Source organism: Alosa alosa, chromosome 22, assembly GCF_017589495.1.
Source record: "Alosa alosa isolate M-15738 ecotype Scorff River chromosome 22, AALO_Geno_1.1, whole genome shotgun sequence".
Lineage (NCBI taxonomy): Eukaryota > Metazoa > Chordata > Actinopteri > Clupeiformes > Clupeidae > Alosa > Alosa alosa.
The window spans coordinates 18,512,785-18,524,075 of record NC_063210.1 but is presented as its reverse complement, the minus strand read 5'-3'; the positions used below and the strand labels follow the sequence as shown (position 1 = coordinate 18,524,075).

At 45.1% G+C, this 11,291-nt stretch overlaps 1 protein-coding gene across 1 annotated transcript in view; it reads left to right on the top strand.

Annotated features, from left to right (window-relative positions):
- The first annotated feature begins 9,275 nt into the window (after window positions 1-9,275).
- LOC125287788 (protoheme IX farnesyltransferase, mitochondrial) overlaps window positions 9,276-11,291 on the top strand; it is a 46,972-nt gene continuing 44,956 nt past the window's right edge. The window contains exons 1-3 of the mRNA XM_048233814.1: window positions 9,276-9,380; window positions 10,167-10,315; window positions 11,136-11,291. The exon at window positions 11,136-11,291 is cut by the window's right edge and continues 154 nt beyond it. Coding sequence (XP_048089771.1) covers window positions 9,326-9,380; window positions 10,167-10,315; window positions 11,136-11,291 — 360 coding nt within the window. The 5' untranslated portion in view covers window positions 9,276-9,325. The remainder of the gene's footprint in view (window positions 9,381-10,166; window positions 10,316-11,135) is intronic.

The following is an 11,291-nucleotide window of genomic DNA, read 5'->3' as shown; positions in this document are numbered from 1 at the left end:
AAAAAGGTAGATGGACAGAGGCGGGGGGGCTGAGGCAGTGAGAGACAGAGAGAGAGAGTGAGAGAAAGAGAAAAAAAACTGAGAGAGGGAGAGAGAGATGGCAAGAGAAGTGGTCAGAGAGAGGGGGGCCGAGGAACAGAGAGGGGGGGGGCAGAGGAACAGAGAGGGGGGGCAGTGAGAGACAGTGAGGGAGACACAAAGAGAGAGAGAGAGAGAGAGAGAGAACTGAGGGAGGGACTGGGAGAGAGAGGGAGAGAGGGGGGAGATGGTCAAAGAGAGTGAGAGACAGAGTGAGAGTGGGAGACAGAGGGAGAGTGAGAGTGAGAGAGGGAGAGAGAGAGGGAGAGAGTATATTCCCCCCTGGGCCAGGGAGCCTCTGCCTGCGGTAAGATTTATGACGAGGATGACACAGGCAATTACTCCCGGACACCGAGCAGCATTGGACACGGAGGCTGTTTTTTTAGGGCTTTCGGTCGCCTTCGACCAGAGGATTGGCCAGCAGGCTGAGGACAGCAAAGGGGGGTGGTTGGGATACGCATGCCCACACAGACATGGACACGCATGCATACACATTATGAACACACACACACACACATTCTCATGCACACACAAATTCATACATACATAGACAGACACACACATACACACGCACTTACTGTACCCTCCCACACATGCACACATATACCGAAAAATGTTTCAATTTCTTTTTTTAAATGTAAACTTTTTTGTACAGTAGATACGTTATATAATTGTTTGGCAATCCTTAGTCCATCATCTTGTTCACAGAGATCTACCCCATCTTGGGCTCGGCTGTTTGTGTGTGTTCGGCTGTTTGTAGTGAAACACTCAAAAGCACACGTAGATCTGTTCACAAATGTTTACCTCATTCTTGCTTTGCTCGTTTCAATGCACCTCAAGCCTTCCAGACAACTGTCGCTGTGATGGCTCGACTGTTTCTGTGTCTGTCTGTGGGCTTCGACAGCTGATACACACACATGCACAGGCCAAGTCAGAGCCATGTTTAAAGGAGGGAAACAGCGGGTGCAGGCTGATGGAAATGCCAGAGAGGACGGGGGGGGGGGGGAGGGTTAGGGGGGGGGGGGAGTGATGGTTTAGGGGGCGACTGTGTGCACCGGAGAGAAATCGTGGAGACATTGCTGTGACCCTAACAGCCACATTTCACTGTGAAAGCCGTCTGAATTTCTCCCTCCCTCCCTGTCACACACTTTCTCTCTCCCTCCCTTCCTCCCTCCTTCCTTCAATTTCTCTCTCTCTCTCACGCACACACACACACACACACACACACACACTCCCTCACTCTCTCTCCATCTCTTTCTCCTCTGTCTCAATCTTTGACAAATTTGTGAGCGTTGGGTTTCTCAGTGGCCAAACTGTGGACAAGGAGAGTTCAGCCAAACCCAACATACCCCAACAAACAGTGGCGCTGAGGGCTGTGTCGGCCTCGCTTCGAGACCAAGAGCCAGGTCGGGGGGGAATCGCTCCTGATTGCTGGGTGCGCTCGCCGTTACGGTGGAGCCCAGAGGATGTCCCTCTCCGTCCGGCCGAGTCCGACACATGACGCACGTTTCCAACCAGTGGCCAATCTGTCAAGGACCGGGCCATCGGTTCCTTACCTCAAGAGAAAGCCGCCAGGAACAACGAGGGACTCACGCCCTCACACAGTCAATAAATCAGCCACACTTCAGTGTGTGCGTGTGTGTGTGTGTGTATGTGCGTGCATGTGTGTGTGTGTGTGTGTGTGTGTGTGTGCTTGCGTGCGTACGTGTGTGTGTGTGTGTGTGTGTGTGTGTGTGTGTGTGTGTGTGTGTGTGTGTGTGTGTGTGTGTGTGTGTGTGTGGCGTGCGTGTGTGTGTGTGTGTGTGTGTGTGTGTGTGTGTGTGTGTGTGTGTGGGTATGTGTGTGTGTGTAAGTTGGGAATGTCTTATGTGAATATGACCTAAAGATCAGAAACAGGCTGTTTGTCTTGATGTGGAAATGCTGTTTGGCTTCCACGCTTTGGTTTCGGATCTGAGAAGCCATGCTGCAACGGTTGTGTTTTGTTGGGAGGAAAGAGATAGAGAAAGAGAGAGAGAGAGAGAGAAAGGGAGAGAGAAAGAGAGGGAGAGAGAGCAGTTTGATGAGTTTGACATGACTTCAAAACATCACTTTTGGTCTCCTAAATAATCTCCTGTCTACCACCCTTCCGGTTACAGGAAAAAAAGTAGAGGCACATAAAACGAAGCTCTTCAGGGTTTTTTTTTAAACTTTTGGACAAAGTGCTTGTTGACATGAGGTGCACCAGATGGACGACTCATCGACATTAGCAGTGAAAAAAAAAAAAGACAACGCCACCGCCACACATTCTCACCCTGCCTGAGGGGCCCCCTCTTTCTCGCTCCTGCCCTGCTGGCAGCGTGGCAGAGACAGGGTGGGACAACAAGTCGGCCGCCTTGGCCGGGACTCGGGAGGTTTGCGAGCTTCGGCGGCTACGAGAGATTGATGGTCCATGGCCAATTACTGGCTTAGCCTGCGAGCCTCCCCAAGGGAAACATGTAAACACACCGCAAAGGCTAAGCTAAACTAAGCTAAGGCTAAGCGTGAGAGAGCGCCCTATATGTACAAACGGATACCTGTTGATGAAAGGGGTCTTGGAAAAGTCACATTTCTGGCGCGTTGTGCTTCTAGTGTCCGCTCCGACTCCCCTCATCTTCGTCTCCCCGAGGGTCAAACGTCTGACCCATGTTAAATCCTACGAGGGGCAGAGGATGACAGCTGTGAGAATCCTTCCCTTTTTCCCTCCTCTGAGGTTGGAAATGGGAGACAGTGCTTTAGACCAATGACATTCCTGGGACTGATCCCCATACCCTTGGCTAGGGCAGTTTGTGTGTGTGTGTGCGTGTGTGTGTGTGTGTGTGTGTGTGTGTGTGTGTGTGTGTGTGTGTGTGTGCTTGTGTGTGTGTGTGTGTGTGTGTGTGTGTGTGTGGGTGTGTGTGGGTGGGTGATTGGGGGGGGGGGGGGGGTGGAACGGGGTGAGGAGAGGCGTCCATTTGACACCCCGGCTGTGGGTGATGGTCTCGGGGGCGCCAGGCGAGAGCTTGTTAGACAAACTTTGACAAGACGCCGCTGCTCTTGAAAATCAATTATAAACAGAAGGGGGGAACATCTCTGCATCTGTTTCTGACTAGTGCTTTTGGAGCAGAGACTGCAGTGTCAGTCACTCAGCTTTTTATTTTCTCTCTCTATCTCTCTCTTTCTCTCTCTCTCTTTCTCTGTCTATCCATTGCCCTCTCTCACCCTCAGTCTAGCGTTTTTCTCTGTCTCATTCAATTAAATTAAATTCAAAAGGAGCTTTATTAGCATGACCATAATGTTGTACAGTATTGTCAAAGTGTTTGGGTCAAATACATCAAAAGGGGAGGAGAGGAGGGGGGAACACACTAATAAAACAAAAAATCTCTCTCTCTCTCTCTCTCTCTCTCTCTCTCTCTGTCCCTCTCTCTGCCATTGCCCTTGCATGTTCTGTTTCAGTCTGTTTTCCAATCTCTCTCAAACTCAAATTCAATGAGCTTTATTGCCTCAAGTGTTACAATATTGCCAAAGGAAAGTGAAGTGTATAAAATACCACAAAAATAAAAGTTATTTCTCTCTCCCTCTCTCTCTCTCTCTCTCTCTCTCTCTCTCTCTCTCACTCTTTCTCTCTCTCGCAAATAAAAACAAATGTTGCGTTATTGACATGAATGAATAGCAGTTGTTACAGGTTGTCTCCTTTGATCACTTTTTTCATTTACTGAAACAAAATGGGGGAAAAAGAGCTTACAGTAATACAGTGGTTCCCAATCTCTCACTGCACAACACCATGACATTAAATACAAAAGTGACAAAATAACATGTTAATTGCTGTTTTTTGTCCCCAGGCCCCACGTCACCAAAACAAATTGTGCCCGGTTTGACACATAACGGCAATGTTGGCAGGCTATTTGTGAACCCATAAAGTATAAGCTCAAGAATTTATTGTATTCAACTGTCTGTCCAAACAGACAATACTGTAGAAAGAATGCTTTAAAATAAGGCAATTATCATTTACACATTCTCATATACACTGTGGAAAAATATGCTCTCTCTCTCTCTCTCTCTCACTCTGCCACTCTCTCTCTCTCTCTCTCTCTCTCTCTCTCTCTCTCTCTTTCTCTCTCTCTCCCTTTCTCTCAATTCAATACTTTATTGGCATGACCATTTCAAAATAGGGTTGCCAAAGCAACGGAGACATCGTAAACATATAACAAAATACAAAATCAAATAATTTGTGTGTAGTTAAAGCAAGCTCATAGACAGACATACCCTCTCTCTCTCTCTCTTTCTCTCTTTCTTTTTCCTAAGCAGATTCCAGAACGTTGAGATGACCGTCCAGGCGGCAAGATAAGTGATGGCACTCTGGCCTCTGGGGGGGCTGTCTGCTTGTAAATCAGGGAGAGGAGAGAGAGGGGATCCTAAGTGCTGAAAGGTCAAGGAGTGCGGCTGTTGAGCACAGGGGAGCCGAGGAGGGTGGGGGTGTTATGCATATTGTGTGCATCCCTGGGCCCATCTAAAGCATGCCTTCCTTTCTGGGTGTTTTGCACCATTAGCGCCTAGCGCCCCCCATGGTGCTGCAGGCCACATGGTTGAAAGGATATTAAAAAATGATTTGGGCCTGGAAGGACCACAGGGGCCTACGAAATAGACCGCACATATGAATGTCTAGCTACGGCTACGTCTGCTTCAGTTTTTTTAGTGTGTGTGGGGTGGGGTGGTTGGGGCGGCTGGTTTGTTTGTGGTTTCAGCATGTCACCTTTCCACCAGTGGGGTGCCATTTATGTTTAAAATAGGCATTAAGGTCAAATCAAATGCAGGATTGCTAAAGGCCTCATTACCTTATTTTTTCTTCCTCTTCTTTGCTGAATTTCAAAGTGACCTTGAAAACTTAGGTGCGCTGGTCCCTATTCATCAATCATACTATTCCCATTCGGGCCAGACACAATTCACCTTTAAGCACAGAAGGAAAACATTCAGATCAGCAAGGAGAAAAAAAGGATGATTTCAGGGGGGGAAAAGGACGACTTGGTATTTCAAGTATGTGCTATAAAGACATTTTATCAAGCTATAAACTGTGATACACCTCATCTGTGTGTTTCCATGAACAGTTTTAAAGTTTACCTTAAAACCTCAAATGATTTGGTTAGAAAAACCATTGGAATTTCGTTAGACAGTCTTGGCCAAGAACGCTGCTGAATCTAATCTAAACGTAATATAGACATTAATAACCCGACTAAACTCACAAAACTGACATTATTTTGTGATATTTGCATGTCCCGTTAGTGTTGATCTTGCAATGCTCGATTCCAGGAAATTCTGTAAGCCAAGACATCTCTAATAAACATCAAGGTGATTCCTGAGTCAAGTATGACCCACACCGATGTGGGAGAGGGAGTGGGTAAATATGTCTATCTGAAAAGCTGAACTGTTCCAATCTTGTTTACAGACAGAGTGCAATTTGCAGACAGTGCAATTAGTGAAATCCACGTTTAAAGTTTCCCATTCTTCTGCAGTGCCTGCACTGTACCAAAAAATCACAGACTTTATTTCTCAGAAACAATCAAGCACTTTTTCTTTTTTATGGCCATCAGATAAACCTATTAGATCGTTTTCTCTTTTTCCTCTGTTCTCTTGTTTCCTCCCTGTCCCCACCCTCTCTATTCAGAAGATGTTTACAATCTTCCCTCCTGAGGATGCAACGGAGAAGCGATAAACGATCTGTCAGGTCAGACCACCATGCTGTCTCCATGCCTTCACAATATGGCAGCCTTAAAAGGGTCTGTGTGTGTCAGGGCAGGAGCCGTCCCCAATTGCTGCTATTGTCCCCTCGGTTCCTCCCCTCCATATTTGGTCCATCTGCTTCCGTGGGTCGGGCCGGCCATACCCTTAAAAAAAAAAGACCGGGGCAGGGCACAGGAAGTGAAGGCATCTCCAGGTTTACGACCCCAGCCGGCGCATCCTCAGTCTTTGCTCCACCAAGCATCTCATGCAATTATCCCAACCAACAAACCACAATGGGACCCATTACTCTTTGCTCTCTTTGGAGGACTCATTGTGTGGAAACAAGAAAAGAGAGTGCTATGTTTTTTGTTCTTTAATTGGTCCTCCAGATGTTTTGAGAAGGTTTTTTTTCCAATTGAAATTGGTGTGGAGTGTGTGAAACATCTGGCATTAGTGGTACGTTTTGTAAAGGCAGTTTTAAATTATCCCCATCCGTACATCCACTTGTTCTAAATAAAGAGTCTGAACACAATGTGCATTAATTACCTTCCTCACTCCTGGTCACATTAAAGTCTAATTAAATTTCTCTAAGAAGGTCCTGATAAGAACCATTGTGTTAGTTATATTCGAAAGGGCTTACACATAGTTATGGAAGAAAACTAAAAGACAAACACCCCAGCAGTTCTATAACTTCAATACATGCACAAGTAAAGACCTAAACATTAAAATTGTTTTTCAAACTAGGAAATGTAATAATGTCAATGAGGACAATTATGCAGTCATTTAATATAAGCTTTGGATTTAGTTAAATTATATGAAACACAGAAACACACACACACACACACACACACACACACACAGAGAGAGAGAGAGAGAGAGAGAGAGAGAGAGAGAGAGAGAGAGAGAACATACCATTCTAATCCACACATTTTAACAAAGGTACCAACACACATACACACGCACACATGCAGAGAGGCACTCACACAAGAAACATCTTGCGTTGTTTGGATCTCCACAGCAGATATCGCAAACCTCATCTCCGCACTCTCGCAAACATTTAGAGCAAGCACAGCAACAACACAAGGCCACCGAGACCTTTCTTTCCCTTTGATTACACGTACGAAAGAAAGAAAGGAAGAAAGAAAGAAGGAGAGAAGGAGAGAGAAAGAAAAGAGGAGAAAGAGCACACAAACAAATACAATCACAAAGCCTCCTCTTCGTGCAGCACAAATCAAAACTCTGCCTCAATAGGGGGTGGTTCACCGGGTCAAGTTCCCGAATCGAATCTTGTTGCAACAGCACATAACAGTTATCTCCTGCAATAAAGGCACTCTGTGCGGCTAGTGGGGTCCTATACCTCTCCGCTCCAGGCTGCTGGGAATTGTTGACATTTATCAGGTCTGCATAGGGATGGCGACTTGAGATTACACTGTGTAATCTGCAGCGGGGTTTTGTGTGTGTGTGTGTGTGTGTGTGTGTGTGTGTGTGTGTGTGTGTGTGTGTGTGTGTGTGCGTGTGTTTGTGTGTGTGTGTGTGTGAGGGTTAAGGGGAAACTTTAATGAATGAGATGAAAGCGATAAGGTGGGGTGAAGTGGGTGAGATCACCTCTCAGTCTGTGAATGCTTTGGGGAGGATGCTAAGAGAGAGAGAGAGAGAGAGAGAGAGAGAGAAAGACAGGGTAAAAGAGAGAAAGAGATTGTACTGATACTCCAACAGAAACATGCTGACAAACACGTGCTAATTGACTGTTCGAGTGCTTAACTCTCCCACCCTTACACACACACACACACACACACACACTGACACACACACATACAGAAATCTATACTGAGAAAAACAAGGTGGTGTGAATGCCTGTACCGAACAATGTAATTACACCACACCAGACATTGTGCTGTCTATGCTCACCAAACACACAGCTCACAGACACACGTGCACACACACACACACACACACACACACACACACACACACACACACACACACACACACACACACACATGCACACACACACACACATGCACACATGCAATGACCACCACATCACCATTTCCCAGGCTGGAGATACAGGGGTGTAGGCCTACATGACATAGCCTGCAAATAAACGGTGGGATAAGAGTATTTTAACACAATTACACAATGATTCTGGAAACATCCATCCATTTTCTAAAATAGTTAAACTGGAAAACTGGACAGTTAGCCTATCCACTAAGCAAATGGGTATGCTGGATTTCGACCTAATAAAAAAAAAGAGCATTGTTGCAAATCATCCTGATTAGATTGTTTTCGTAATCATTGAAAGTCACAATCAAAATTGAAATTTTGATTAATTGCACAGCCCTGGCTGGCACCATGTCTCCACATTTCTTCAGCTCATGGCAATGGCAAAATCAAGGAAGCAGTGAAGGAATTCATCAACAAAGGTCGGTCTGGTGAACTAATCAAGACAATTACAACCATAAATAGGCCTAGCTGTCTCCTCCGCTGGGCTGTTGGGGCTACTCAGAGGACATAAAAGGGCAAAAGGGAGCAAAGGGGCAGACATTGAATCAGGAGGGCAATTAATAGGTAAATGAATTCAATTTGCAACTCAGATTTATCAGCGTGGGGCAAGGATAATCTGACCTTGTTTGGTGATCTTGTTATGGCCTGTTGGCCACTGACCTAAAGATATAATATTGTCAACAAAGAGGACACTAAACAGGATTCACTTCATAATATATTTAAATAAAATGTGTAGCCTGCTATGGTTTCTATAGTGCCTAAACATCTATGCTCAAGTGCCAAAAAGTTGGCTTACATATTTGGCTAACATTTGGTAAACATAAAACACTGAGCTATAGCCTAATACTGTAGTGACCTGAGAGGTTTTGAGGGTGAGATAGATGGTTTACTTTAAGGAAAGGTTTGCTGACACGCTGACAATCACAACAATGCCTAGGCTTTATAGGCTACACCCTTGGCATGCTGGTAGTTGGCATCCTGGTGAGAGACATGGTCCCTTTGGAATATGGGGAAAGCTGTGCCTTCCCTATGTGCCAGACAGGCCAGAGTGATGGTACATTGTTTATCAGTGTCCTGTGTTCTTCAGAATAAACTGGCATCTGTATAAAACATAACATGGAGACATTGCAGTATTTTAGTCCACAATATCCTACATGTCTTAGTTTACAGCTGTAGGCTACTTGCACTTTACCTTGCAGTGGACCTACGCACACCCCTGCACGTAGGCTACTGTACACAGTGTCTGTTGCCTACTATGGCCTATAGGTCATATAAGGACATTGATAAATGTGGCCACAGTGGCACATGACACCCTAACTCTATCTAGGAAAATATGGACACAACTATGCTTTTTCTTCTAATGTATGGCATCCTATGCTTTCAACCCACAGATAAGTTTACACAGCTCACGCTTTACACAACATTCTTTTTTCATAAAACGTTAGGCAACTTGATGACGTCAGCGGAGGTAGTTCCTTTACGAACGCGAGGTCAATATGGCTGCCTACTGCATGTGAAGAGGACGTAACGGATGCCGGTTTTGTGTTTGGGGAATATGTATAAGACACCATGTAGCCGACTCACAGGTATGTGTAGACATGTGCAAAGGCGGCTTTTCACTAGATGCTTGAAATACGTGAACGTTGCGATTCAATTTTCATTGAGAATGATGTTGAAATGTTGTTAGCATCTAGGCTAACCTCAGTGGTTGTCAATGTGAAATGTTAGCGAATGCTGACTAGCTAGCGCTCTAGCACTGCAGGTTGACCTTTAGTAAAAGTCTTCTTTCTTACTCGTCCGTCGAGTTATATTGCCGATGTGAAGTAGCCTTCGCAAAGGTTGAAAGTAAAAGGTGCTGGTATTTCTGAGACGCATTGTAAAGTCAACCATTGAACTTACACGACATGGCTTTAACGTTAGCAGATACGCCAACTTAAGACATCCATTGCCAATGGCCAGTTAGCTGCTAACGTTACTAAACGGGCTCTGGGGTTGCATAGTTAGCACATTGTCATTAGGGGGGAAGTTAACGGTAGCTGAAGTGGTCACTAATACAACAGGCCCGTCTTGTTCATCAATAACGCGTGGTTGTACCGAATGTCGTGACTGAAATGTCAACAACCAATGTACGTTAATGTTACAAGTGAAGATGCCAACAGTTGTGCTGTTATCTTAAATATTAGTGTTAAGTTTGGCAGCGGATAACTTCTAGTTTTTAAGTTAACGTTATTGTCTACAACGTTTAAAGGTTTATTATGTACTGAACGGGTTGTCGTTGCAAGAAACCATTAATGTTTATGAATTGTTACACTAAAGGTGAGACAATATGCCAGAACTACGTAGTAACGTCAGCTAATGTGTTATGGTTGCAGGTCTGGTGGGGGCCACTGTGAATAAGAAACTAACGCTATCAGCGAAGGCAGCTAAATGTCAACTGAGTTCCCTTAGCCTGACACAGTTCCGTACTACAGACTCCAAAGAATGGCTTACATTCCAGCAGCTAAGCTTTCTGAAGCGACAGGTAGGCTATTCTCTACTCCATACACAGTTGTGTGGATTGGATCTTAATCCACTTGACCTGATTTGACCTCATATATTGTCCCAGACTACATCCTTTCCCAACGTTGCATTCAGAGACGGCATTGTATACAAAATCCACAATCATCATCACGTAGTCTGTACAGCAGCACACACTTCCCATGATCAGTTTGAAATGTAAATAGTGTGTATTCTGGTCCCTGCATGGCATTGGGCCTATCATTCTAACAATTCCAGAGAGCCCCTTTTCAGAGACAATGCACTTTAGGGCATTGTCTGTTGCTACTACATGCATGATCATGAACTTGCTATAGATCACAGACCACTGGGAAATATGGCAAACATTAAACTCATAACAGGTGATCTCATTACCAACTGTCATCAATCTACATTCTAGAATCTAGATGACCTTTTCCACTGAGCCAGCCTCATGATGCACTAACACTATAGACCCCCTTTTAATTTCATTTTATTTGTCAATCTCCCTCCTTTGCTTTTTTGTAAGATAGCCTCACCTGTGAAGCACTTTGGGTCAACGTTGTTGTTTTAAATGTGCTATGTAAATAAAGTGACTTGACTTGTGTACTGTGCACTAAAATAGTTTATAGCTATGTAACAACAACAGCAGCATTAAGAACAGCAGTTGAGAAGTGTGTGAAAGCCTCTGATCTTACTAGATCTTAATAAACATATCTAAGTTTCTATATCACACAATGCTCTGGCCATTAAATAGCCTTAGTTGCTGAAATGGCCTTAAATGAAACAAACAAACAAACTCTGATCTGCTCTCCTGTGTTGTTCAGTACGTGGTGCGACACAGCGGGGCCCTTGGCCAGCGCCCCAGACACAAGCAGGAGCCCGTGTCCGCCATGTTGGAGGACCGAGATGACCTCGTGCTGCAGCAGATACAGCAGATCCCCACCATCAAGCCCGTCGCTGGCGTGACTGTTCCGGTTCCA